The sequence below is a fragment of the Copadichromis virginalis genome, linkage group LG1, assembly GCF_057382275.1.
Source record: "Copadichromis virginalis isolate Kocher_CV1m ecotype Utaka linkage group LG1, C_Virginalis_male_GT1.1, whole genome shotgun sequence".
Taxonomy (NCBI): domain Eukaryota; kingdom Metazoa; phylum Chordata; class Actinopteri; order Cichliformes; family Cichlidae; genus Copadichromis; species Copadichromis virginalis.
The window spans coordinates 28,458,485-28,482,247 of NC_140618.1; the positions used below are offsets into that span (position 1 = coordinate 28,458,485).

Consider the following 23,763-nt stretch of genomic DNA (forward strand, 5'->3'; position numbering starts at 1 on the left):
CTGTCATCGCGAGTCTTCTTTTTATTTCCCCCCCCCAAAAAAACACACAAATCAATCCTGCAGCATTAAACAGGTTCAGCCTCACCGTTTCAGGGTCGCCGCCTCCAAGTTGAAAATGTCAAAGTCCCAAGAGTCCTCATTCTCCATGGTCTGGGCGATTCGAGGGGGGATGTCGTTTAACGACAGAGGAGTTGTCAGGTGACTGGGGAGATGGTGGGGCTCTGTGAGGAAAAGGAAGACATGACAAAGGAGGAATTCAAATGAAGAGGAAAGGGAAGAAGGGAACTGGATGTTGTTGTTTTTTTTTTTTGTTTTTTTTTAGAGATTCAGGCAGTTGAACAATATAAGATACAAAATACACAAAATGTACAAAAATATATAATATACACCCAAGCTGGAAAGAAAATGTAATGAAAAATCTGTACTCTGTGTCACAATTGCATTATGCATTTTGTAAACTCACGTTTGGTGGAAAAGATGTATTCATTTCCTGACAACCTGCGTAAACCATCCTGAAAACCAGAAACAAAGAGCTTTAGGGATTGCAGGTGGAGAGAAAGAGTTGAAAAAATGCATGCACAGAATGAATAAATCCATCCTTTAGCTTTCTTCAGAGCGCAACTTGAAGACTTCAGCTCATTGTCAGGAGCACCAGCATCACCTCTATAATAAATGCTGCGGCGTACTGTCAAAATTATCTGGAGAGTGAAACTCTTAGGATGCTCTGAGTTTACGCTTGCATTAGATGTTATATAAAAGTTATCTTTGAAAATTAAGCCATTTGGAACGAACACACACACACACACACACACACACACACACACACACACACACACACACACACACACACACACTAAAGAAATCTGTGCCAGATCAGCCTGAACATCTGGATTCAGCCATCACAGATGTTTTTAAGCGACTCACAAAACAGCATGAATGACATGAATGAGCCACAAGTCAGGAGGAATCTCCATGCCAATAGTAAATATAAATAAAAAAAAAAAAATTAAAAATGTAATATTATCTACACACAACCTATGAGTCATTTTAATTTGGTAGTTAAAGAGCCAGTAAATCATTAAACCAAAACAGCAGTCCCAGTAACCCATGTTCAAAAGATGAACGTCAGCTATCACCTGCATTTAATGTGATTTAAATAAGAAGCAGGTGGTTGGATTTTGGATTGGTCTCAACAGCTCTTTAAGGAAGTGCAAAAAAGAAAGAAGAAAAAATGACAAATGTAGAAATAGACCTGTTGTTCCTGCCTTTATGAGTGTTCTTCCATCTGTGCTGCGGTGACACAATGTTTTAAAGGCCATGTTAAGCCGACAGTTCGCACCACTTTCCCCACTCGCACAAAGAGGGATGACATGGCCAAATTGAGCTTATTAATGACACCAATACGCAGTCAAAAGAGAAACATATTTCTGAACTGACCGAGTCAGAAATAACACTGTGATAAGTTATGTTCGCAGGTCAGATAATCTGCATCGAATGATTTCATCATGACATTTGTCTTCCTCTGGGCATTGATGCATGCTGTGATAGCAAATGGAGCTTATCAGTGGGGTAACACTTCATCACCCAAATAATCAAACACGTGGTGAGAAGCGTAATGATCCGGCTCTGCTAGGACTGTGATTTGTACCAGCTGTGATGAATACATTGTGTGTTAAGAATTTGAAAGGTAATTTACAAATATTATAAATAGCTCTTGAATGGACCGCCATGACATTTTGGACACAATGCGGATCAGCTGGCTTTCCCTGCTCGTTAACAGGACAGCCATGCAACTCAAAGCAAAGCCTGAGTCGCCATAGCACCTTGAGCCCTATCTACATATAAAGCCGTTCACCTGTTGCCCATCACTTTGTAGCAGTTGGTCTGTCTCTGCTCAACTATATTTCAAATTTCCCAAGTCAGCCAAAGTCAGCATGGCCGACAAAGGCACGATCGACACATTGATGGAAAATAATAATTAAAAAAAAACAACACAAAAGAATTCATCTATAACATTATGAACATCAACTTTCAAGTTCTTTCTCCAACTCGCCAGCAATGAAAATTACTGACTTCTATCATCCAGTCATTCCCATGCTAGATATATCTACTGGGTGTTGGTGAGCCCATGGGTGTGTGTCACACAGTGAAATGTTTACTTCACAAGTGAAAAAGGAAGAGGAGACTGGCTCATCTTTGACCCCCGCATTGTCTCATGGTGGCGTTGCCTCTGCTACATGCTGGCTATTTTAAGACTTCTTCACCCAGAAAAATGACAGCTCCTCTCTTAATGTTCACTGGGCGGTTTAAGTTCAGAGCCAGCATCCCGTTCACCGTAACAAACTGGACACCTATCATTTCAGCAAAGCAGAAATTCAGCTAGGCACCTCATAAACCAGTACGATTGTGTATAAATAATCTTCTAATCACAGACACCTCATGGTTTTCGGATTCCATTAGCTTTATCACCTATGCAGAATAAATCTTTCTGGCGAAGGACCAACACCTCTATGCTTTTGTGTTTCCGCAGTGGACATATATAAGTAAAGCCATGCTTATTCATCGGATCCAAAGAACAGGATGTTTCCAGGCCTGTGGAGTCGAGAGGAAAAGGTTCATGTGTGCAGCGAGAGAGAGAGAGAGAGAGGGAGGGAGCGGGGGGAGAAAGAAAGGGTGGGGTGGGCTTTCCTCTCCAGCCTACAGGAGCACAAAGGACAATCTAACACTTCCTCTGGAGTTGTTGCCAAGACTGCCAACTTGGCACTCTTTCTACTTCTGTTCTTCACCATTGCTGTCTGTGAGTCGCTTTTTGCCTCCCGCTCTCTTACAGTCTCCCAAAATACGAATTGATATATTTGCAAAAATACGAGGGCCACATTCAAGGACGTTCCCAAAATGCTTGCTTTTACGTTACCACATCGTGGGCATTCATAGTGCAGGCATCCTGGCTATTCAAGAGTCGTCATATAGGAACTGATTCATTGGCAGATGGAGGAAACGGGTTGTTTCAAACTTCTTAAAGGATCTGCGACTTACCGTCATCAGCCCGCCTACAAGGTCATTTGTGTGGGGATCTTCATCCTTGGTTCCCAGCTGTGGAGAGTAGAGCTCAGTGGTCCTTAGAATCTCCAGTACCCGATCCAAGGCCTCAGCAACAGGCATAGGACTGCTTTCCTGTGCTGCATTAATGATGTTGATTACCTGTGTAATGAAATATTGTAAGTATTATCATCGTCATTATTATTATTATTATGATGTAGTATATACAGGAGAGGTAAAAAGTCCCCATGTAAACATGATGATTATTAATGACATGTACGTTGAACCAAGTACAAATAAAATAAAGAAATTCTTTCAAAATAATCATAAATTCTCCAATAAAAGTGTGTTTCAAACAATGCACATTAAACTAGCATCACTTTATTTGGGCCATTTGAAAGCCTCTGGGGCCAGACTAAAAAGGCTCTGTCCCTTGTAGTTTCAGGCATACACACGTGTAAATTGGAAAGAAAAAAGGGTCACAAATACAGCTAGATGACTCATTGGAAATGTACAAATTTTGTTTATTTGTGAAAAGTAAATGGATCCTCTGTAAAAAATAAAAACAATAAAAACCAAACAAACATCAGTTTCGCAGATTACCAGCGCACTCCTCTAGCTATAATACACAATGTAGCGTCACAGCAGCAACAATTGCTTCTCTACAATCACTGCGGATGTCTTTCATCTTTGGCACACCTGAATGCTCCAGACCAGTAAACCGCCAAAACTGGGACTTCAATCTTCCTGTGTAAGAAGTAAGCATGCATGTAGGTTTTCTTTTGTTTTGTTTTTCACATGCAACCTTCTGCATTTTGGCTTAGTTTTTGTTAAATAAATACTGCTACCATCTAATATGTCACGTTTTGTTTTCCATCTGGGGTTGTGTTTACCAAATTTCAAAACCTGCTGAGGAACAGATAATTCTTTATCTCCTGATACATAGTACACCCTCTGTCAAGGTTGTACTTTCTTTTTCATATGTCTGTATGACCTGCTCCTGCTCAGTAACTAATAACAGTACAATATCAAAATGTTTCTTTAAGTAAATTAGTATTTAAATAGGAGTTCAAAAGCAGAGATATTTTCATTTCTACTCAGAAGGTTGAGGCGGCTTTAGCAATGGGCACCTATGGGCGAGGTCAGCAAACATGTGCAAGAACAGAAGTTCCAGTTAATTCGCTTATACACACATATAAACACACACAGTACCCGCAGTTCTATCAGCGCTTTATTCTGGTGAGGATGACGCCTACAGGGACTGACTACACAGTCAAATGATACAGCAGAGGAACAGCAGTGTGTCATATGACCCATCCCTGGGGACTTTTTCTGTTCCGACTATCCAGCCTGCAAACGGCATAAACCAGTAAAACAGCAGGTCATTCCCGTCCAACATGTTTTAGTGTCTTGTGCATAAAATCTGGTATTTTATCAGCTTGTCTACTCTTAACATAGTGTGTGTGACCTCTACACTCAGTGCTGGTAGCTCTTCGAAAAGTGCTCATGGCAGTCAAGGCAATTTTTATAATCCAAGAGTTCAGTCATGAGATCCAAAACATCAAAACAAAGTGCTAATCATATGATGGAGGCTGACAGGGACAAGGAAGGAAATGTACCCACCTTAGTGATGGGAGCCTCTATAGTCATGGAGTGGATACGAGCCATTGACGAGTGCCTTCGCTGTGAGCTCCCTGGAAGAAGAAGAGAGAAAAAAAAAAAAATCACATTGATTTTCAGCAAACTGTGAAAGTTGTGTAGTTCAAGCACAAGTTAGGTAGGCAGCAGTTTTCCCCAACCACTTTCTAATTAGTGTGTTTGTGTGTGTATCCAATCAACAATTGATGTAAACAGACAATAGGGAATGTTTCATAAGCTGACACGAAACGCCCAGAGTTTCCATCATCTGTCTCCTTTCACGCTCACCATCGCTCCCTCGAGATGTTGTGGATCTTACATCCAGAGAGCCTTTCCTCCGGTCTTTGTGCTTACTGGATTGTATGTCTGGGGAGAAGAAAACACCTTTCATTAGCAAATGCAGGCAGACAAAATTGAGATGTGGCAGGAATATGACTGATCTTTGGTTAGAGGAAGAAATTTCTCAGTATGTAGAAATCTGTACTTTTATCCATTTTAAAAAAAGATATAATTTTATTTCAAACATGCAAATATAATTGAAATAACAACAGAAAAAAGAAGTGTGTGTTTTTAAGGCAATGAAGAAAATGGTGTAGCTTGTTGATGGGGTTGTAAACTGTTTTAGATCAACAGTAGTCTATCAGGGGAAAAGATCTCATCATGTTTTAGCTACACAGAAAGTGCTTTTGGATAACACCCTCTTGTTTGTTTATTTCATTAATTATCATTGAATTTTATTTGAATTTATCAACAGTAGGAACTTTCCCCCCGTTTGTCTGTATGCTAAATGTCACTTGCACTTTCCAGTAATCTGAAAGAGTTCACCAACTTTTACTTGTAGCTGTAAGGCTTCCCAGACAAGAAGGAAGATTTTCAAAATCAATTTTTCGCAGTGAGCTGGTGACGCCAGCACAGGAACGATATGATCCCCGTTTTGTTTGCCTGTCAGAAGTCAAGCTGCTGCATTTTGATATCGGTTGCAGCTGTGAATTGGCCTTACACTTCAGTCCACAATACAACGAGGAACAATAGTCCAGTTGAGAGAAAGTGAAAATATGAATGACCTTTTCAAGGTAAACAATCATTCCTCGTGAGATATTTCTCAGCTAGATAAAGCAGGACTGCACACTCTGTTAATCTAAGGTTTAAAGTTTGGGTTGTGATTATAGAAAGCAATAATTTTTGCTGGCATGGTGCAATATATTTGCTAAAATATTTCCAAAGTAAGACTTCACAAAACTCCCAAATGCATGTATTCTTATAAAAAAAAAAAAAAAGCACTGTATGTTGATCTTTCTAATGACCAGCAGCTTGGCCATCAAATCTTCGAACCTTGTGTGACTTCTGGCACAAATTTTAACTGAACAGAGGATATGGTCAGCATTTAATGGACCTCACCTGTCTGAGACTCTGCCTGCACACGTTCACTGGATTTATCAGTCTGCATGGACAGAGTGGAAAAGCAACATGATGAAAAGCAAAAAGCTCACATCATTCTTCATTAACAACTAGAAACACATCTCACCTTATTATTATCATTTAAAGGCCTGTTGATAGACACATAGTGTCTGATTTTTCTGTGAAAGACAAAAGCATATTAACACAAAAGAGAAACCTAAACTCAATAATCATTACAGTGTAATCATTCTGTTGCTGAACAGGTCATTTACATTAAATCAGACTACAGGAGCAAGATTTCCAAAACATCCACTCACCCTCCCTGCCCAATTACAGGTGTGATCTTCACATTTTGCTGAATGCTGTCTCCATTCTTCTTTTTGGCATAGTAGATCCCCTGCCATTCCTGGAAAACATAAAAATAAGTCATGTGACCAATTATTTAACCATTTATCACAAAAACTGAAAATATAAGACTTGAAAACATCCGATAAATAGGTGTGGAGCTCGGTTGGTGTTTGCGCTGCAGATTAGGGGGGGAGGTGGGTCAGTGTATGTCAGATGGCAGCCACTTGCTTTAATGGGGAAGGGGCACGCTCCTGGAGTCCAGTGCTCTTGTTTCATGTCACCCCCCCACACAGACTACCTTAGTAGCTTGAAAAGACCCTTCCTGCTGTTAGCCTGTTTGCGACTGACCTTCGCTCTCTGTGTAGTGAGATTACAGCACAGGCATCAACCGCTGCTCTTATGCACATGAAACGGAGGTACTGGATGACCGGTGGTGCAGACTTACAGCACACACATGACATGCCAAAACTGTATATGTATAACCAATCAGAAATAAAGCTCCTCACATATTGCCTGATGAAATTAAGTCTGTGATGAAGTAAACTACATTTAAAAAAAATGTGTATGACCTGAAATGTGAGATGCGAACAATAAAACGATTTGATAAATGCACTTTACCTTTCCTTTGCGTATGCAGGAGTTTATCGTTTCAAGGAGATCAGGCTTATTCTTCTCACTTTTAGGCACTTCTATTATTTCCTTCCCTATTAGCTCGCCTTGTTGGTAGCCCATAATGGACTCGTAGGCAGGATTCACATACTGTCAAGGAGAGGCAACAAGAGACTGTTGTCTGCTGTTTAAAAGATGGACCATGAGTTAAGACCACTACCTCTACTGATACAAGATACAAAAGTCTTGAGCAACCCCAATTTCTTTATATTTTGCCAGGAAAAAAGTGAAACAGGTGGAGCAATTTATTGAAACCTGTGCAAACATACATGGAAACACAATATATAAAGGGAAAAACAGAGTTTATACAGTTCTAATGAGGCTGAAAGTCAATATTTGGTATGACCACCTTTTATCCTTCAACACAATCTGAACTCTTAAGGCAAGGCAAGGCAAGGCAAGTTTATTTGTATAGCACAATTCAACAACAAGGTGATTCAAAGTGCTTTACAGAGACATTAGAAACAAGAACAAATAAAAAGCATGATTTAAAATTGATTAAAACAAGCAAATAAACTAACTAACTAATTAACAAACAAACAACAAACAACAGTATATAAAATCAAAACAGATAAAATCAGAACAGTAGATAAAATCAGTAGTTAAATGTAAGTTTTGAAATTTAAGCTTAAAGTGTGGATTTGGTGCTTTATTCAAATGCAGCTGAGAACAGGTGAGTCTTCAACCTGGATTTAAATAAACTGAGTGTTTCAGCTGATCTGAGGCTTTCTGGGAGTTTGTTCCAGATATAAGGAGCATAAAAGCTGAATGCAGCTTCTCCGTGTCTGGTTCTGACTCTGGGAACTGATAAAAGACCGGATCCAGATGACCTGAGGGATCTGGATGGTTCATACTGGGTCAGGAGGTCATTGATGTATTTTGGTCCTAAACCATTCAGAGCTTTATAGGCCAGCATCAGAACTTTAAAGTCTATCCTCTGACGGACAGGCAGCCAGTGTAAGGACCTCAGAGCTGGACTGATGTGGTCCACTTTTTTGGTCTTAGTGAGGACTCGAGCAGCAGAGTTCTGAATGAGCTGTAGTTGTCTGACTGATTTTTTAGGTAGACCTGTAAAGATGCTGTTACAGTAATCAAGCCTACTAAAGATGAATGCATGGACTAGTTTTTCCAGGTCCTGTTGAGACATCAGATCTTTTATCCTTGATATATTCTTGAGGTGATAGTAAGCTGACTTTGTTATTGTCTTAATGTGTTTTTCTAAGTTTAGGTCTGCATCCATCACTACACCCAAATTTCTCGCCTGGTTTGTGGTTTTTAGATGTATAGATTGAAGTTCTCTGGTGACCTGTAATCGTTTTTCTTTGGCGCCAAAGACTATTACCTCAGTTTTGTTTTTGTTTAGCTGGAGAAAATTGTGGCACAACCAGTCATTGATTTCCTCAATGCATTTACCAAGAGCCTGTACAGGGCCTCGGTCTCCTGGTGACATTGTGATATATATTTGTGTGTCATCTGCATAGCTGTGATAGTTTATTTTGTTGTTGTTTATAATCTGTGCCAGTGGGAGCATGTAGATGTTAAACAGAAGGGGTCCCAAGATGGAACCTTGGGGAACTCCACATGTGATACTTGTCTGCTCAGATGTGAAGTTACCTATTGATACAAAGTATTTCCTGTTTTCTACGTATGTTTTGAACCAGTTTAGTACAGTTCCTGAAAGACCTGTCCAGTTCTCCAGTCGTTTGAGTAATATGTTGTGGTCAACTGTATCAAATGCTGCACTGAGATCCAGTAAAACTAAGACTGACATTTTTCCACTGTCTGTATTCAGACATATGTCATTAAACACTTTGGTCAGAGCGGTTTCAGTGCTGTGGTTCTGTCTAAAACCTGACTGGAAGGCATCGTAGCAATTATTCTGTTTTAAGAAGTAACTGAGCTGTTGAGAAACTGCTTTTTCAATGATCTTGCTTAAAAACGGGAGATTTGAGATCGGCCTGTAGTTGTTCATTTGTGTCTTGTCAAGATTGTCCTTTTTCAGTATAGGTTTGATTACAGCAGTTTTTAGTGATTCTGGAAACACACCTGATAATAAAGAAAAGTTGACGATCTGTAACAGGTCTGACTCTAAAGTCTTTGAGACCTTTTTGAAAAAACTTGTTGGCAGGACATCTAAACAGCAGGAGGAGGAGTTCAGTTGACCTAAGATGTCCTCCAGGTCTTTGCTGTTAATAGGTTGAAACTGTTTCATGGTGTTTAAACAGTTTTTTGGTGGACACGGTACATATCCTGGATCTGCTGTTGATGTACCAATTGCTTGTCTAATTTTTTGGATTTTTTCAGTGAAGAATTTGGCAAAGTCATTGCAGGCCATGGTCAAATGAAGTTCAGCTGCCACTGACACAGGAGGGTTTGTTAGCCTGTCAACTGTAGAAAATAAGACCCGAGCATTATGGCTGTTTTTAGTGATGATGTCAGAGAAGTAGGACCTCCTTGCATTCCTCAGTTGTAAATTATAATTGTGAAGTTTCTCTTTATAAATGTCATAATGAACCTGGAGGTTTGTTTTTCTCCATCTGCGCTCAGCTTTCCTACACTCTCTTTTTTCATTTTTCACCAGTGTGGAGTTTCTCCATGGAGACTTTTTCCTTCCAGAGATAACCTTCACCTTAATGGGAGCAATAGTGTCCATTACATTTAACATGTTAGCATTGAAGCTATTGACGAGCTCATTGACTGACCCTCTGGGCAGGTCAGGTGTTAATGGGAAGACCTGGTTAAAAATTGCACTACTGTGTTCAGTTATACACCGTTTTGTGATCACTGTTGTTGATATATTTGTGTGGGCTGAGATTTTACTTTCAAAGAAAACACAGTAATGATCAGACAGGCCCACATCAGACACAGTAACCTTTGAAATGCTCAGGCCTTTGGAGATCAGTAGGTCAAGAGTGTGTCCTCTATTATGTGTGGCCTCTGTTACATGCTGAGTCAGCCCAAAGTTGCCCAGAGTGTTACTCAGGTCTTTAGTCCCTTTGTCCTGAGGGTTGTCCACATGAATGTTAAAATCCCCAGCAATAATTACACAGTCAAAATCAACACAGATCACAGACAGCAGTTCACTAAGGTCATTAAAAAAGTCTGTGCAGTATTTGGGAGGCCTGTAAACATTAAGAAACACAACTTTGGATGGGGCCTTCAGCTGTAAAGCCACATATTCAAAAGACTGAAAACTTCCAGGAGATAGCTGCTTACATTGAAATGATTCATTAAATAAGACAGCAACCCCTCCTCCTCTCCTGCTCGCCCTGACCTCACTGATAAAACTGTAGTTAGGAGGGGTCGTCTCGATGAGAACAGCTCCACTGTTACTTTGGTCCAACCAAGTTTCAGTTAAAAACATAAAATCAAGGCTGTGCTCAGTGATTAAATCATTAATTAAAATGAATCAAAGATGTCAAAATTTGATTGATCACTCTATAAACACTGATTTTCAGTCCAGTTCTTGGTTAATTTTTTTCCCTCCCATTTCCCTCCTTTAAGAATGGCCTTTTATAATCATAATTATAATAGGTTTATTTATGACTTATTATTACCCCCTTGAAAAATAGATTTCGTCTTTGCCTTTTCTAAAGGACATGACCTTTAGATACTGTCCATCTGCTGTAGCCTTTTCTTTTAGGCCTTCTTCTTTCTTTCTCCTCTACTTATTGAGTTTCCTCAACTTTTCTAAGGAAACACTGCACACCATGCCAAGGTAAGCCAAATCTTTGGTTTATAGGTCTTTGGGAATCACCCTGTTAGTGCAAAAATAATATGTCTGTCAAATGATGTAATCTTTAGCATTTTTCATAGATTAATTTAAAGAAACTGGAACAAATTATCTATTTTTTGCAACAGGCTGCAAGTAACAAAGTTCCTATAGACATAATTTCAATTTTTTAGATGTTGAGTTGTCCAGTATGTGTATCCACAACTTTCAAAAACCCTGGAGAATTACTGCTCAAGAGCACTTAAAAAAATACAAGAAAGTCTGGATTCTTGGAATTAAAATATAAACAAATGAGGGGTAGCTCGAGACCTTCGCACATACTACACATACTACTGTATATGTAAATATGAGAACACAGGCTATAGTATTATGGGTCATTCAGATGACAGGAATGAAAACAGGATCTTAAACAGGAGAGATTGTGAAAGGAAGAAACCGGAAGGGAAGTTCAGGAAAAGAGAGAGAGAGACAAAAATTGAGCTAGAAGCAAAAGTTTATCAAAAGCCCACCTGAATAACTTGATCTTCAGAAGTGATCTCTATGGCCTCTTGGCTTTGTTCTAGAGCTGTGAAAATAGCATTGCCAGCCCTTGTGTAGAGACACAACAGCACCAGAATTATTGTTAAGAAATGCAAAAGTAGCTTAACATTTACTAACTTTCAAGAAAAATGTAGCAGGAGTTAAAACTGGGATTGAAAGTCAGCATGTTCTTTCCGATGCCTTGCTCTCAGTGCATGAGCATTTAAATAAGGGCACTGTGTATTTAACTACAGCACAGGACATCACACCGATATGGCGTGACTCACCTCAATTTGAACTGTGCCCGCACCTCTCCATGCTCCAACTGTAGCAGCTCATTGTAGCAGGCCATCATATTGGCATTTTCCACATATCTCTGAGAGTCAGAGCAACACAGGTAAAAGGCAAAAAAAGAAATCCCACTTGCAATTCATGCACAGTCCAAATCTGGACTCCGGCCTTATATACCGATAGATTAAAACGCATCAGTACATCAATACGCACGCATTTGGTAGAAGACACACATTTAAAGACAGAGTCACTCACCCTATTAAAGCCAGCATTGATCAGTGGCATCACAGAGGCTTCCTCTCTGTCTGGCCTTAAAAGGAGAGCACGTGTAAGCACCGAAACATCGACAAGACAAACAGTTGTTTAAAGAACATCAGAGGGTTACACGGACCTGCTCCAAGCCAAGCATTTTCAATCATTTCAAACAGTGACGAAAAGGAAGAAAGAGATTACATACCTTTTCACAACGGCGACTATCACAGTGTTTTCTGAAGAGTTTACTGCTCTAATTGACCTGAATGTAAACAGAGGGAGCCTTTTAGCTGGTAAGCAGGCTGGTGGAAAAGCCCATGGCATCAAATCAATGTATTTTTCAGTTTTTCACGCTCCGATTCTCGCAGGCAGGCAGAGCCCACTGGTGGAGCTCTATGAGCGGGCAGAGGCCTCTGAAAGAATGCAGTGTACAGGGCCACTCATCCGCCTGTGGTTTTCCCCAGCCAGTGGTCATAAAGGCCCTTTAGTTCCCGTGTACACCGAACATATGGATCGGCCAAAATGAATAGGGTTAACATACACGCTGGGCAGGGCAAATGAATGTTTGTCAATGTGTTTTTGGTTTGAGCAGAGGCTAAAGATAGAGAGTGGTATAGGCAGTCACTGCTCATTTCTCAGTGACATGACTCCACTAGGTAGCACGCAGTGGTAGCCGGGGAACCCAAAGTGAGCTGGCCATTTACCCCCACATAGAGTCATAATCACCAGTGCTGTACCAAATGCACTGTAACACATGAAAAGTAGTTCCATAATTGTTCAGTCACAGCCCTTAGAGGACAGCCACTAACAAATTCACTTCAGCTGTGCTGGTTAAAACAAAAATCACAGCGTGATTAAGTAAATTTATATGCACAACTTTATCTCGGTCCTACGATCTAGAGTGCATAAAAACAATTTACAAAGCATGTCTAAACAGTCTGCAAAAAAGTAATGGAAAAAGTTGATTAAAAAAAAAGAGGTGTAAATGATGTGAAGCTAGTGGAAACTGGGTATAAACAGCTAAAATAGCAATAAGTCAGTGGCTCAGTAAGTAATGGCCCGAACAAATGGTCACAGTTTACGAGGTAGTGATATTTGAATGCAAACTCAACTCCTGACTGGTCAATCACTGATAGCTCAGCTTAAAAGTATCAATGTTCATATCACCAATAATGCTAAATGACATCTAGCTTTAAAAAATAAAAAAAAGAAATGGCAAGAGGAATAGATACTTGACCATCTGCAAAGAGCTGTGCGGGTATACTGGACAAAACAAAGCTGCAGATCACTACACCGCATCACTCAAAGAAACAGATGATGGGAGAGCTTGCTTACCGGCATAGTGCTTCAGCGTCAAAGTGTCTGGAATGTCTGTGGTCAATGATGACGAGGTCATGATGCTTCTCCAAGAAGCATTCAAGAGCCGACTCCGGCGTTCGCGCCATGCTGCACCTGAAGTTGGCCTTCTCGCATGCCCAGCAGAAGCCATTACTCTGACTATCCTCTTTGGCAAAAACTAAAAGTACCTGCAAAAGAGACACGGGTAAGCACATATGGTAATATAAAAGACATCTAATAGTACCACAGTTAATATTCCAGTGTAATAATAAATGAGGAGGGGTAAAAACGAACACATTAAAAGAGTCTCCTAAGTAAGAAATGATGTATGCAAACAGATTTTACACTCTGTTTGCTAGCATGGACAACAAAGACAAAAGCACGCAAGTGGCAACCTTCGGTGGGTAAATGATAAGTCTACATTAAAGTGCCGGACACTTATTAAACATCTCTGCTGTGTAAAATTCATCGTGGCTTATATTTACGAAACATTAAGGACCGAGAAGTGGCTGTCAGTCCTGGTTCTAAAAGTAAGGTGGTGCCAGCCATAGTGCCACCCTCAAGGTTTTGGAACAGAACTTCAAAAACCATTGAGTGACGCCATGATGGATTCAAATATTATTGGGGTTTTTTGGGTTTTGTTTTTTTTTACTAGTAATTGATATTATCCAAATAGTAAGGGAGTAATTAGGACAATACCATTATATAAAGTCTATGGACTAAATCTACTGTGGCACTCAAACACAAAGAATTGTGATAATGATTCTGTTGATTCATATAATCAGTCTCTTTTTTTTTTTTTTTTTTTTTTTTAACAAAGTGAGTCTATGAAATTATGCTCTACTGGTTGGATGTGTGACAACTACAGAGTAGCTGCATTATTAAAAGGAATCTGAAAAGATTTATTGCACAACCCTGGAGAAGTCCTGTGCAAATCGTCATGAAGTTGTGATTCCATTAAGGAAATTAGATTAATCACAAATGATGTACCCTGGCCCTATATCATCAGTTCTGTAGCAAAAAAATAAAAAAATAAAAATGGCTACAGGGATTTGGGATCCGAATTGTCAAAACATCACTGTCACATTTGAATGACACATGCAAATGACCACAATCAGCCTGCAGTGTGACCTCAGGTCTCCAGTGGGTAGGCCCTGATTGATCAGCTTGTACTCAGATGCATGAGATTTTCTTGTCTGCTGCCATGAGCTATAGCACAATTAATCCCGGTGGCCTTCACTGGCTGTGGGCCCCTCCACCAGTCTGCCAAGGCTGTGGCCCAACGAGCTGCTGCTGCTATCGTCAAACCTGAGAATAGGCTCTCTCTCTCTCTGCCACCGTACTTTCAAATAACCCCATTACATGCGCAAATACTGGACCAGAGCATTAGGCCTGCCTCCAAGAGCAGTGCCGCACTAAGAGTAGATTCATGAGTCACCCTCTCAAACAGACGTCATCTCCAACTGTTGGCAGGGAGCAGTGTGAACGTAAAGAAAAGAAAGCTTGTTCTGCAGTTTTAAGTTTGCATCACACCTGTAAGGTTGAGTTAGGATACAAAGACCTGATTTTGCTGAGAAAAGTAGAAGCTCTGTCCTCCACACAATGAGGGGATAGAGGATTGGCTGTTTGGACAGTTGTCTTTCTCATTCATGCTGACAATTGGCATGGCATTATTTAAGTAGCAAAACATAGCCTCAGGCTCGAAGCACTGAGTCCTTATGTCTGAGAGAGGTGTTGCCAATCCAAGCCATATTTCTCATGTGAGCATTTTTCCTACAAGCGGCATTAAGTGTCCGGGTCATAAATACATCACCTCTGAATCCTAGAGCTATGTTCGGTACGCACAGGGAATTAGATCAGAATTCCACATTGGGATGTTGGTAGAAAAGTCAACATTCCTGCAGAGCTGGAAGAACGGGGCAATATAGGCCACGATAAGGTCTGCTTAGGGGATTCTTCCTGGGCCTAGACAGATATGCCTTGCTTATAATAACAAAACCAGTTACAGCTGATAGGGAAAAATAAAATCTATAATCTTAAAGGACATTTAAAGAAAATTTTTTTCTGAAAATCAGGATACCCTGCTCATGCTCCAAAGAGTCAGATGTACCAGAAAGAGAAAGTAGCAGACAGACAATGACATCCAGAGGGGAAAAAATAGTTTGAAGGGGGTAGTGAGCGGTTTGGCAGAGTCTGATCACTCAGTCTAGAAAACATCATTGTTGAAAACAGAGGGCCCGGCCAGATCCTGTGGACCGCGAGAAAAGAGGAGGAGCAGAGAGGAGGAGGGAATGACAGGATCAGCTGTGAGTGACAAAAACAGGAAGGGGATATCTCTCTACCTCGCTTTCCTACTGTGGTCACTGTGGAGCGCATCAGACAATGAAGCAGTCTGTGCACTTATATGTGTCATTACAATGCACGACTTCTAATATATCCAGCACCTTCAAACCATCACTGTTATGAGAATTTGTTGCAATTTTATTTTTGTAAAAATGCACCATGTTACATGCTATGCCCCAGCTGTGCAACTAGTCTATTTTCATTCATGCGGTATGTCTGAGGCTTCGACATGAGTCCTTTAGTCATCTCCATTTTGGCCTTTTAAAAGAGGGTGTGACAAGCACAGGGTGACTCTGACTAAGAAGCCTGGGGACAATGCAGGTTCACTCTGATCTTGTAGCCACACCCTAAAGCATACATAGCTTAACCTTGTATTCTTTTGTATGCAGAGCCATGATTTACTAGCAACTGAGAATATCATTTCATTATTTCATCAATACATTTGAGCGCTTTCTTATAGAGATTTCCTGCATGGCGTCATTGCAACCAACAGTTACAGGGGTTTCCTTAAATGTTGCTAGGTAAACTTAGTTGCACCTTAGGTGCAGCACCAAAAACCTCAATCTTATTGCTTTGGCTGTTAGCAGATTTCTGTGATCACCTGTAGTTTGCATAAGAAATGCAGACTTATTTGCAAACACTTGCTAACCACTAGCAGAGCAGTAGCAAAAAATAGAAACCCGAAATGGGAAATGTTTGCCTTCACATTAAAAACAGTGCCTCAGCACTGCAGCAAACATGTTTCAAGGTTTGTGTCACACTTTTCAGTTTCACTACTGCCTGAAGAGTAGTTGGCAAGTGTTTGCAGACAAATCAGTGTCTTCCATGCAAACTATTGCAACATGCTAGCAACCAAAGCAATCATAGGTGGTTCTTCGCCAACAGGCAAACATAAATTATTCCCTAGCTTTCCGCCATCAGGGGGTCACGATCAGTCTCTAGGCCCATGTGGCTGGAGATCCTACACTGTCATACGTCCAAGATGGCGGACAGATATACATCATGCGACTGTAAAACCTTCTATACAACTGGACAATTACTTTTTGGGACCAGATGAGTTGCCCCCTGCTAGCTACTAGCAAAAACGCAGTTTTAAGGCATTTCTGCAGCCACTTCACTTTATCCTCTTTTCATAATCCGTGTATGTTCTACTGGGTAGAACGACAGTAAATTCTTATTTCTGCTTAAACAAATCTAATAAAAACAATAAAATAAATGTCAAAACCCCTGAAGAAACAAAAACAAACAAAAAGACCACACCACACTGCGTAAATGGCTGAAAGCTTGACGTTTCTGAGGTTTTATACAACAGCAGCGACATATGGCGAGGGAACGCACACGAACTGTATAATGACCCACTGAACATCTGAGAATGTCGGCAGCGATGAAACCGGTCCATGGACCCTCTGTGCAGCTGTTCCATAATGTGCATTGTTCATTATGGTATGCTCTTCGTCACAAATGTTTGGCCTTGTTGCCTTGACAACCCAGGGGTGTACTGCACACAATAGGCCCATTAACAGTTTTAATGCCCATCTCTCCTCTTTTCGAATCTTTGCATGGGACATGCTGTGGGGTCTTTAAGAATTTCCACCAAACTCCAAGCAAAAGTTTTTAAATACTAAAATGCAAAAAACAACTCCACCAAATATTCACAGTCACACCAAGTTTTGCTTTACAACTTAGCTAAAAGCTTCTTAATGAATGGACATGAATATTTTCCTGGAGCACTTGTGTTGTTCGCGGAAGGCCTTCAAACACTCAAGCACAGGAGCGTCAGTCATGTTAGTTATTGTTTTACGATACCTGAAGTGGGTCTTTAAATAACTTCATTGGTCCGAATTGCACCTCTGTTAATGTGGTCTGAAAGATAACAAAAAGAATACAGGCATTAGAAGAATATCAGAAAAAAAGCATTTCACTCATTCAGTTTAAAATGGTTCCATAGATCCCAGTAATTTCCCAGAAATAAGAAAGTTAAGCAAAATGTCACACCTTTATCTTTTCTTCTGGCCTTAATATTGCAGGAAAGCACTGACATAAATAACTATATTCATTGTTACAAGCTGACCATGCATATTTAACCAAGAAAAAAAAAATTGCTGTAATGCCAAAGGAATGTATCACATATTATATGTAAATATTATTGTTTATTGATTCACAGACAAAGAAATACACTGCAAGTGATCCTAAATGGTGATTTCACTTATATTTTGGCTCATGAATAAAAAATAAATAAATCATTCACTGATACTGTTTCATATGAAAACAACAGATCAGGAGCTTAGCCTGTTTAAAAAACAAAACAACAGTAACTCATTTTTCTGAAACACATTCTCATCAGTTTAAAATTTTTATAAGGAAATCTAACAAAATTTCTAAAAGGTATTAAAGTATGAGCTATTAAATATAACAGATATGGCAACATGTTGAAATGTACTTATCTGACATCTCATTAAAGACAGCAGTGAAATATAAACAAGTACTTTCTCAAGTAATATTTTCAGTTGACGCTACATTTTACTTCTGTTCAACTAGAAATATAACACTACCTCTAACCCTCTTTAACATTCACACTATATCTTTTAACCAATTTTGATTTTTCTTAATTAATAATCAAGATACTTTTTAAAAGAAAAAAAAAAGATTTGCAAAATTTGGAGTGCAAAACCTTTTTGCACTCCAAAATTTTAAATTGCATAACCTTGTATTGTGTTTCTATATAATTGGTATTACATACCTGCATACTTCTCTCATCACCAACTCAATTAAAACAAATGTTTGAAATTTAGTCATCCAATTTCTCCTAAACAGGAGACTTGAAAGAACTTTTTTTTAAAGGACAAATATCACACTGACAGGTTTTTCACTCATTACACTTTCCTTACATGAGCTTTCTCATTTCTGTCTGCAAATAATTTAGCTTCCTTCCTGCTAAATGGAACCCAGCTCAGGGGTTAGTAACCATAGCAACCAAGCCCCTTGCGGACCGCCATCCCTCTAGAATTCCTCTTCTCCGTAAACAATCTACACATGTGAGGAGGAATACAGAGAGGAATTTCAGAGTGTGCTGGGCTGCAGTAAATCACTTCTTGCTAAATTGTAAGCCTTCTGAAAGCTCCATGAAACAACAAAGAGGGGGGGAAGCTGATTAGCCCTGGGTTGTAGCCAAACTGACATCATCATGACACTAGGCTGTTTGTTGTAGCTGACCACAAACAAGAAGTATGGGACCAGAAAGGCTACAAGCTCTGTGATGCTCTGTGATCATCTGATCTTTCACATGAACTAGGATCTGGTAGCAAAATAGCCTGATGTGGTATGCGCACACATAAAGAAGTGTCCAGCTACATTTTTGCACAGTCATATAGAAACATCATAAACCCATGCTCTTCTAGAAGGGTTTAGCTCAACAACATCTAGTTTATTTTGTTGCTAGATTTCTTTGCCCTCATGCCAGAGCAAATAACATCTTCTGCTTCAATCATTTCATTTTGCCATGAGAATGAACCAGAACTCTCTCTCTTGTTTTGATTGCAGCTGGGTAAATGACACCGAGATGCATGTAAAGTACACAGTACAGCGCAAAAATTACCCCTCATTTCTTTACATTTTGTTTTTAAGAAGCCAGATTTTCTTGTAATTTTTTAAAAGTGGTCTCGAGCAACAGTTCTCCAGACTTTCTGAAGGTCTTTCAAAGTTTTTCTTTGGACACTAGCAGCTTTTTCACTTATTTCCAGTCCAGTCTTTGTACCTGACCATTTTCAGGGGAATGGTTTTTTTTGTTTTTGAAGCAGTTTAGCACTGGTCTATGAATTATTCAATCATTAAAAAGGCATCTAACTCAAGCAATAAAGCAGTGCTGGGTCTACACATAACAGGCAACCTAGGTTAGAAATAATATACATAATTTGTTCCCATTCCTTTAGTTGAATCTGTCAAAAATTTGACAGCCATAAAATACAATTTTTCAACAACAAGTGAGTGATTAGCTGAAAACATGGTGTGTATTATAGCTGTAAAAGAGGAAACTGGGAAACTGGACAAGTCTCATCAGAAATGGTCTCAGTGGAGGGATGGCTGTCAAGAAGTAATTCTCAAGGAAGGGAAACATGGAGTCTGAAAAGTCTCAGGTATGCCAAATTACACAAGAACTGAAAATAAGTGCCAACAGTTCTTATGGAGTGATGAATCCACATTAGAAATTTTTGGTTCAAATTGACATCAGCATGTCAGGAGAGAGGAATAACAGTACATGAGTGTACACTGTAAATATAGTTTGAGGCCACATTTCAGTCAGTGGTGTTGGAGATTTTGTCAAAACTGATTGAATGTTCTTCATTCATAATTCAGATTTTGATCCAACACCCAATAGTATATGGAAAGCTTTTGATTGGCAACATTTTAACTTTTCAGCATGACACTGATCCCTAAAACACTGCCAATACAGTAAAAGTATACCTGGATAGAAAAATACAATTTAACACTGTCAGTCATGGATTGGCCTCCCCAGGGCGCGGACCTCAACATTATTGAAGCAGTGTGGGATCATCTTGACAGACAAGAGAACAAAAGGCAGCCAACATCCAAAGAAGAGCTTTGAATGTCCTTCAGAAAGTGTGGAGAACTATTCCTGACAACTACTTAGAGAAATGACAAGAAAGCTCCCTAAGAGAGTTCAGGCTGACTTTCAATCTCATAAGAATTGTACAAACTAAATTTCTGCCTCATATGCTATCTTTCAATAAATCATACAGTACTATATACAACTCATTTAGTGTGTAGCATTTGGCTATAAAGTATCCAGCTAGCTGAGGCGTAGCACAAGCAGTAACACACCAGAGTCTCACCATCCCGGAGAGACTTGTCTTCAACTGACAATGATACAACAAATACAACTGCAGCTGAGATTGTGTAACTCACAAAGCCAGCCCTAGTCTCTCTCTCTCTCTCTCTCTCTCTCTCTCTCACACACACACACACACACACACACACACACACACCTGAACCAGTCTGCCAGCCTCTTCAGGCAACATACTTCTCCTGTACAGTACACAAACGCACACACTGCAATGAATCATTCAGACAAGCATTTGCATCCCGCAGACATCATGTTGGCCCTCAACCAGGAGCAAACAAAACAGGGGAAGTGAGTGAGCATATAGGCCAGGCAGCCTGGCAGTACAGACACAGTGTGCGCACCCAGGTAAGCAATGTCCCGCCCTATATGCTGCCGCGTTATACCAGTCACACCGGGAAATCTGTGTTTGTGTCAGAGTCTGTGCCTGCATGTGTGTGCGCGCATGCATGCATGTGTACACGGGGCCTTCATGATGATATTATCATGTCATCTCTCTACAAATCTTAATACAAATTCCTGCTGACTGATTCAGAGACACAGTTATTAGACAAAAAAAACAAAACCTAAGTGAATGGTTCAAGTGTTTCTTTCACATAAATATTGTTTATTAATATAAAAAAGTTTTCATTATAATCAAATGTTAGAGAATATTTTTTAAAAAGCTGGCGGGTTATTTTAATTACCAATAAGTAATTATTTTGCAGTAATCTGAGAAAATTCTATTTAGGATTTACACTGGGTAAGCATTAAATAAGGGATGTTATATTAAAGAATAGGTAATGGGTTTACCTATTCTTTACCTATCCTTGAAAGCTGTCACGATTTGTGCTTTATTGAAGTATAAACCACAACTAAATAAACACATAAATAAGCCGTTATTTTAGTTTTAAGCACCATGATCAAATCTTATCCCTCAATATTTTCAGTATGTATGGCAATCTGTAAAGTTATTGGAGTAATTTTTCAGCCAGACACGCAGTGGTACCAAACACTGAGTCAGCAGCACACAGTGACTAAAGCAGCTCAGTACAGATGCTGAATTAATGTAGATCAGTAACATCATGGCCAAAATCTGATACACTCAGCCCGGGTCACATTATGTCGATATACGAGCATGAGCAAAATCAAATTACAACACACCAGTTGGCACATGGTGAACTTGGAATCTTCAGGCCCTCTAACCCACTTTGACAAGTTCCTAAAAAAATTTTTCACTAAAATTCACAGAACTGCGTCTGTTTTTTCATTCACTGAGAGGCCATTTTGCAGGCTGGCCACTTCAAAGAAAGTTATATCGTGTGATATCACACCTTTTTGTTCGTTTGGGCCAATATGACCAAACATGACAGCTACTAGGCATCTGCAGTCATCTAGAGAAGTATTTAAGACAGTCTGCAGTACCCCTGATTTTTTCTTTGTTTTAATCTATGGGTAAACCTACATTGCAAGAAAATATACAATGAATAAAACACATTTTCAAAAACCACCCCACCACTGTGACCATTTATACCCAAATCCTTTCAAACTGACTTCAGATCAGTGTATACACAAGCACCTACTGTGAGTTGTTTTAATAACCGTTCAGCTGTCAACCATAGACAGCTACTCAGCTACCATGATTTCACCCACTGGCACCGAAATCCTGTTTTGAAGCTTTGAAGTCATAGGTATATAAAAGTAGGGTCTGAAAAATTATGCCATAGCATAAAGAGAAACGCATAAGTGCCTTAAACTTATATTTTATCTGAAGACCACCAGATGGCTGTAGCTGTGGTTGCTTAAAGAAATCTACGGAAAACTGGCTTTCTGTCTCAACTTGTGCCAAACATTTCCTGATGAGTTTATGGGCTCAGGTTCTTGGTAAAAGGTAAAATAAATAAAATCATACTTATTTTGACAATCTTGGTCGCACTAAAAATGAGGATCATCCATGCTATAAGTTGTTAGCCAATGAGCAAACAATTTTCACAGTCACACATATTTACTGATTCTTTTAATGTGAAAACCTACACATTTCCTGATTTAATAGCATTTAATGGACTACAAAGTGAAACCACAGGAAGCTGTTGTTTTACCAGAGCTAAAAAAAGAACCTGTAGGTGGTCATGATGGGTATAAAACAGAATATCCATCACATGATTAGATAAACCATCTGTCTCATAATATGTAACACATGGCTAACCCTATTGGCCAGTAGTTCCTAATAGCTCACCAACTTATCTCACCGAGTGCCTACCAGAGCATAGCATGAAGCCTGGCATGGACCCTCTCATGATTGTGATCTTGAAATATTACAAGAATCTAGCTATTGCACAAGGCAAGTCCTGCTGCCACTTTCTTTTGATACACCTAATGTATTTACGTAGTGGGGCTGCTTCTGACCCTATATCCTGCTTCCAGTGTATCCGGCCCTATAGATCTCCTCCTCCTCTCCTCCAGACCACCAGCTCTTCTGTCTCAGACACACACACACACACACTCACACAGACTAGACCATACACACTGGGAGAGTGGCTTTCCACTAAAGTGAAAAACAGGAAATTGGATGACATTGTTCGGTGCGCCGACGTCAGCAGTGAGAGATACTGTAGAAAGAGTAAACAGCTTCCTCCACCCCAGAGCTGGGACCAGGATGCAGGGAATCTTGGGATGCCTGCCCTGCTCGTACTTCTTAGAAAAACGGCTACTCCATATTCTCCAGATCCTTCGCTTTGACAAGCCCTCTCCAGTTAACGTGCAGCTAACACTCTCTCTTCGTTTCACCGCTCCCTCAAACCACTTCATCAGTTCAGGAGTTTATTCCTTTTAAAAACTTCTCTACATGTGGTTAAGTAGAATATGATATGCCTAGCTGATGGCACAGTAACATAGGATGAGATCAGATTTCTTCCTTAGAAGTGTTGGGCCTCACAACCAGTGGTGGGGTGTCATGCGTGTGTTTGTGTATGTGTACGTGCATGTTCCTGTCTAAAAGTGTGAATCAAATGGAGATGAATCAATGTACTTGATTAGGACTGATTAAGGGCAGCAGTCCCAGCCACAGGTGTGGATGCACACTATGTACCAGACAGACACACAGTCGGACACACCAACCCTGACACACACTCAGCTAAGTGATGGGCTAAATGGCACCGCCTGACACATCAACCTCACCACATGCTGAGCCACTCAGATAGTATTGCTAGCTGCCCATGCTGGGTGTGTTACCTCAAAGAGAATAATTCACTTTCATGTGTGGCCACTGCCTATAGATCTGCCCCGAAACCAAGAGTAACAGAGAAGTTTCAAACTTGTGACCATATCCAGCTGAGATGAATCGACTACCAAGCCGATA

The 23,763-nt window shown here is 40.0% G+C and overlaps 1 protein-coding gene across 1 annotated transcript in view; it reads right to left on the reverse strand.

Annotated features, from left to right (window-relative positions):
* pde8a (phosphodiesterase 8A) overlaps nt 1-23,763 on the reverse strand; it is a 51,505-nt gene that overhangs the window by 7,362 nt on the left and 20,380 nt on the right. The window contains exons 2-16 of the mRNA XM_085458012.1: nt 17,375-17,431; nt 13,223-13,413; nt 12,093-12,149; nt 11,891-11,945; nt 11,632-11,720; nt 11,335-11,413; nt 7,042-7,182; nt 6,393-6,481; nt 6,203-6,254; nt 6,076-6,118; nt 4,966-5,043; nt 4,663-4,733; nt 3,037-3,201; nt 464-512; nt 86-221 (exon numbers count right to left, since the gene is read on the reverse strand). Coding sequence (XP_085314138.1) covers nt 86-221; nt 464-512; nt 3,037-3,201; nt 4,663-4,733; nt 4,966-5,043; nt 6,076-6,118; nt 6,203-6,254; nt 6,393-6,481; nt 7,042-7,182; nt 11,335-11,413; nt 11,632-11,720; nt 11,891-11,945; nt 12,093-12,149; nt 13,223-13,413; nt 17,375-17,431 — 1,352 coding nt within the window. The remainder of the gene's footprint in view (nt 1-85; nt 222-463; nt 513-3,036; nt 3,202-4,662; nt 4,734-4,965; nt 5,044-6,075; nt 6,119-6,202; nt 6,255-6,392; nt 6,482-7,041; nt 7,183-11,334; nt 11,414-11,631; nt 11,721-11,890; nt 11,946-12,092; nt 12,150-13,222; nt 13,414-17,374; nt 17,432-23,763) is intronic.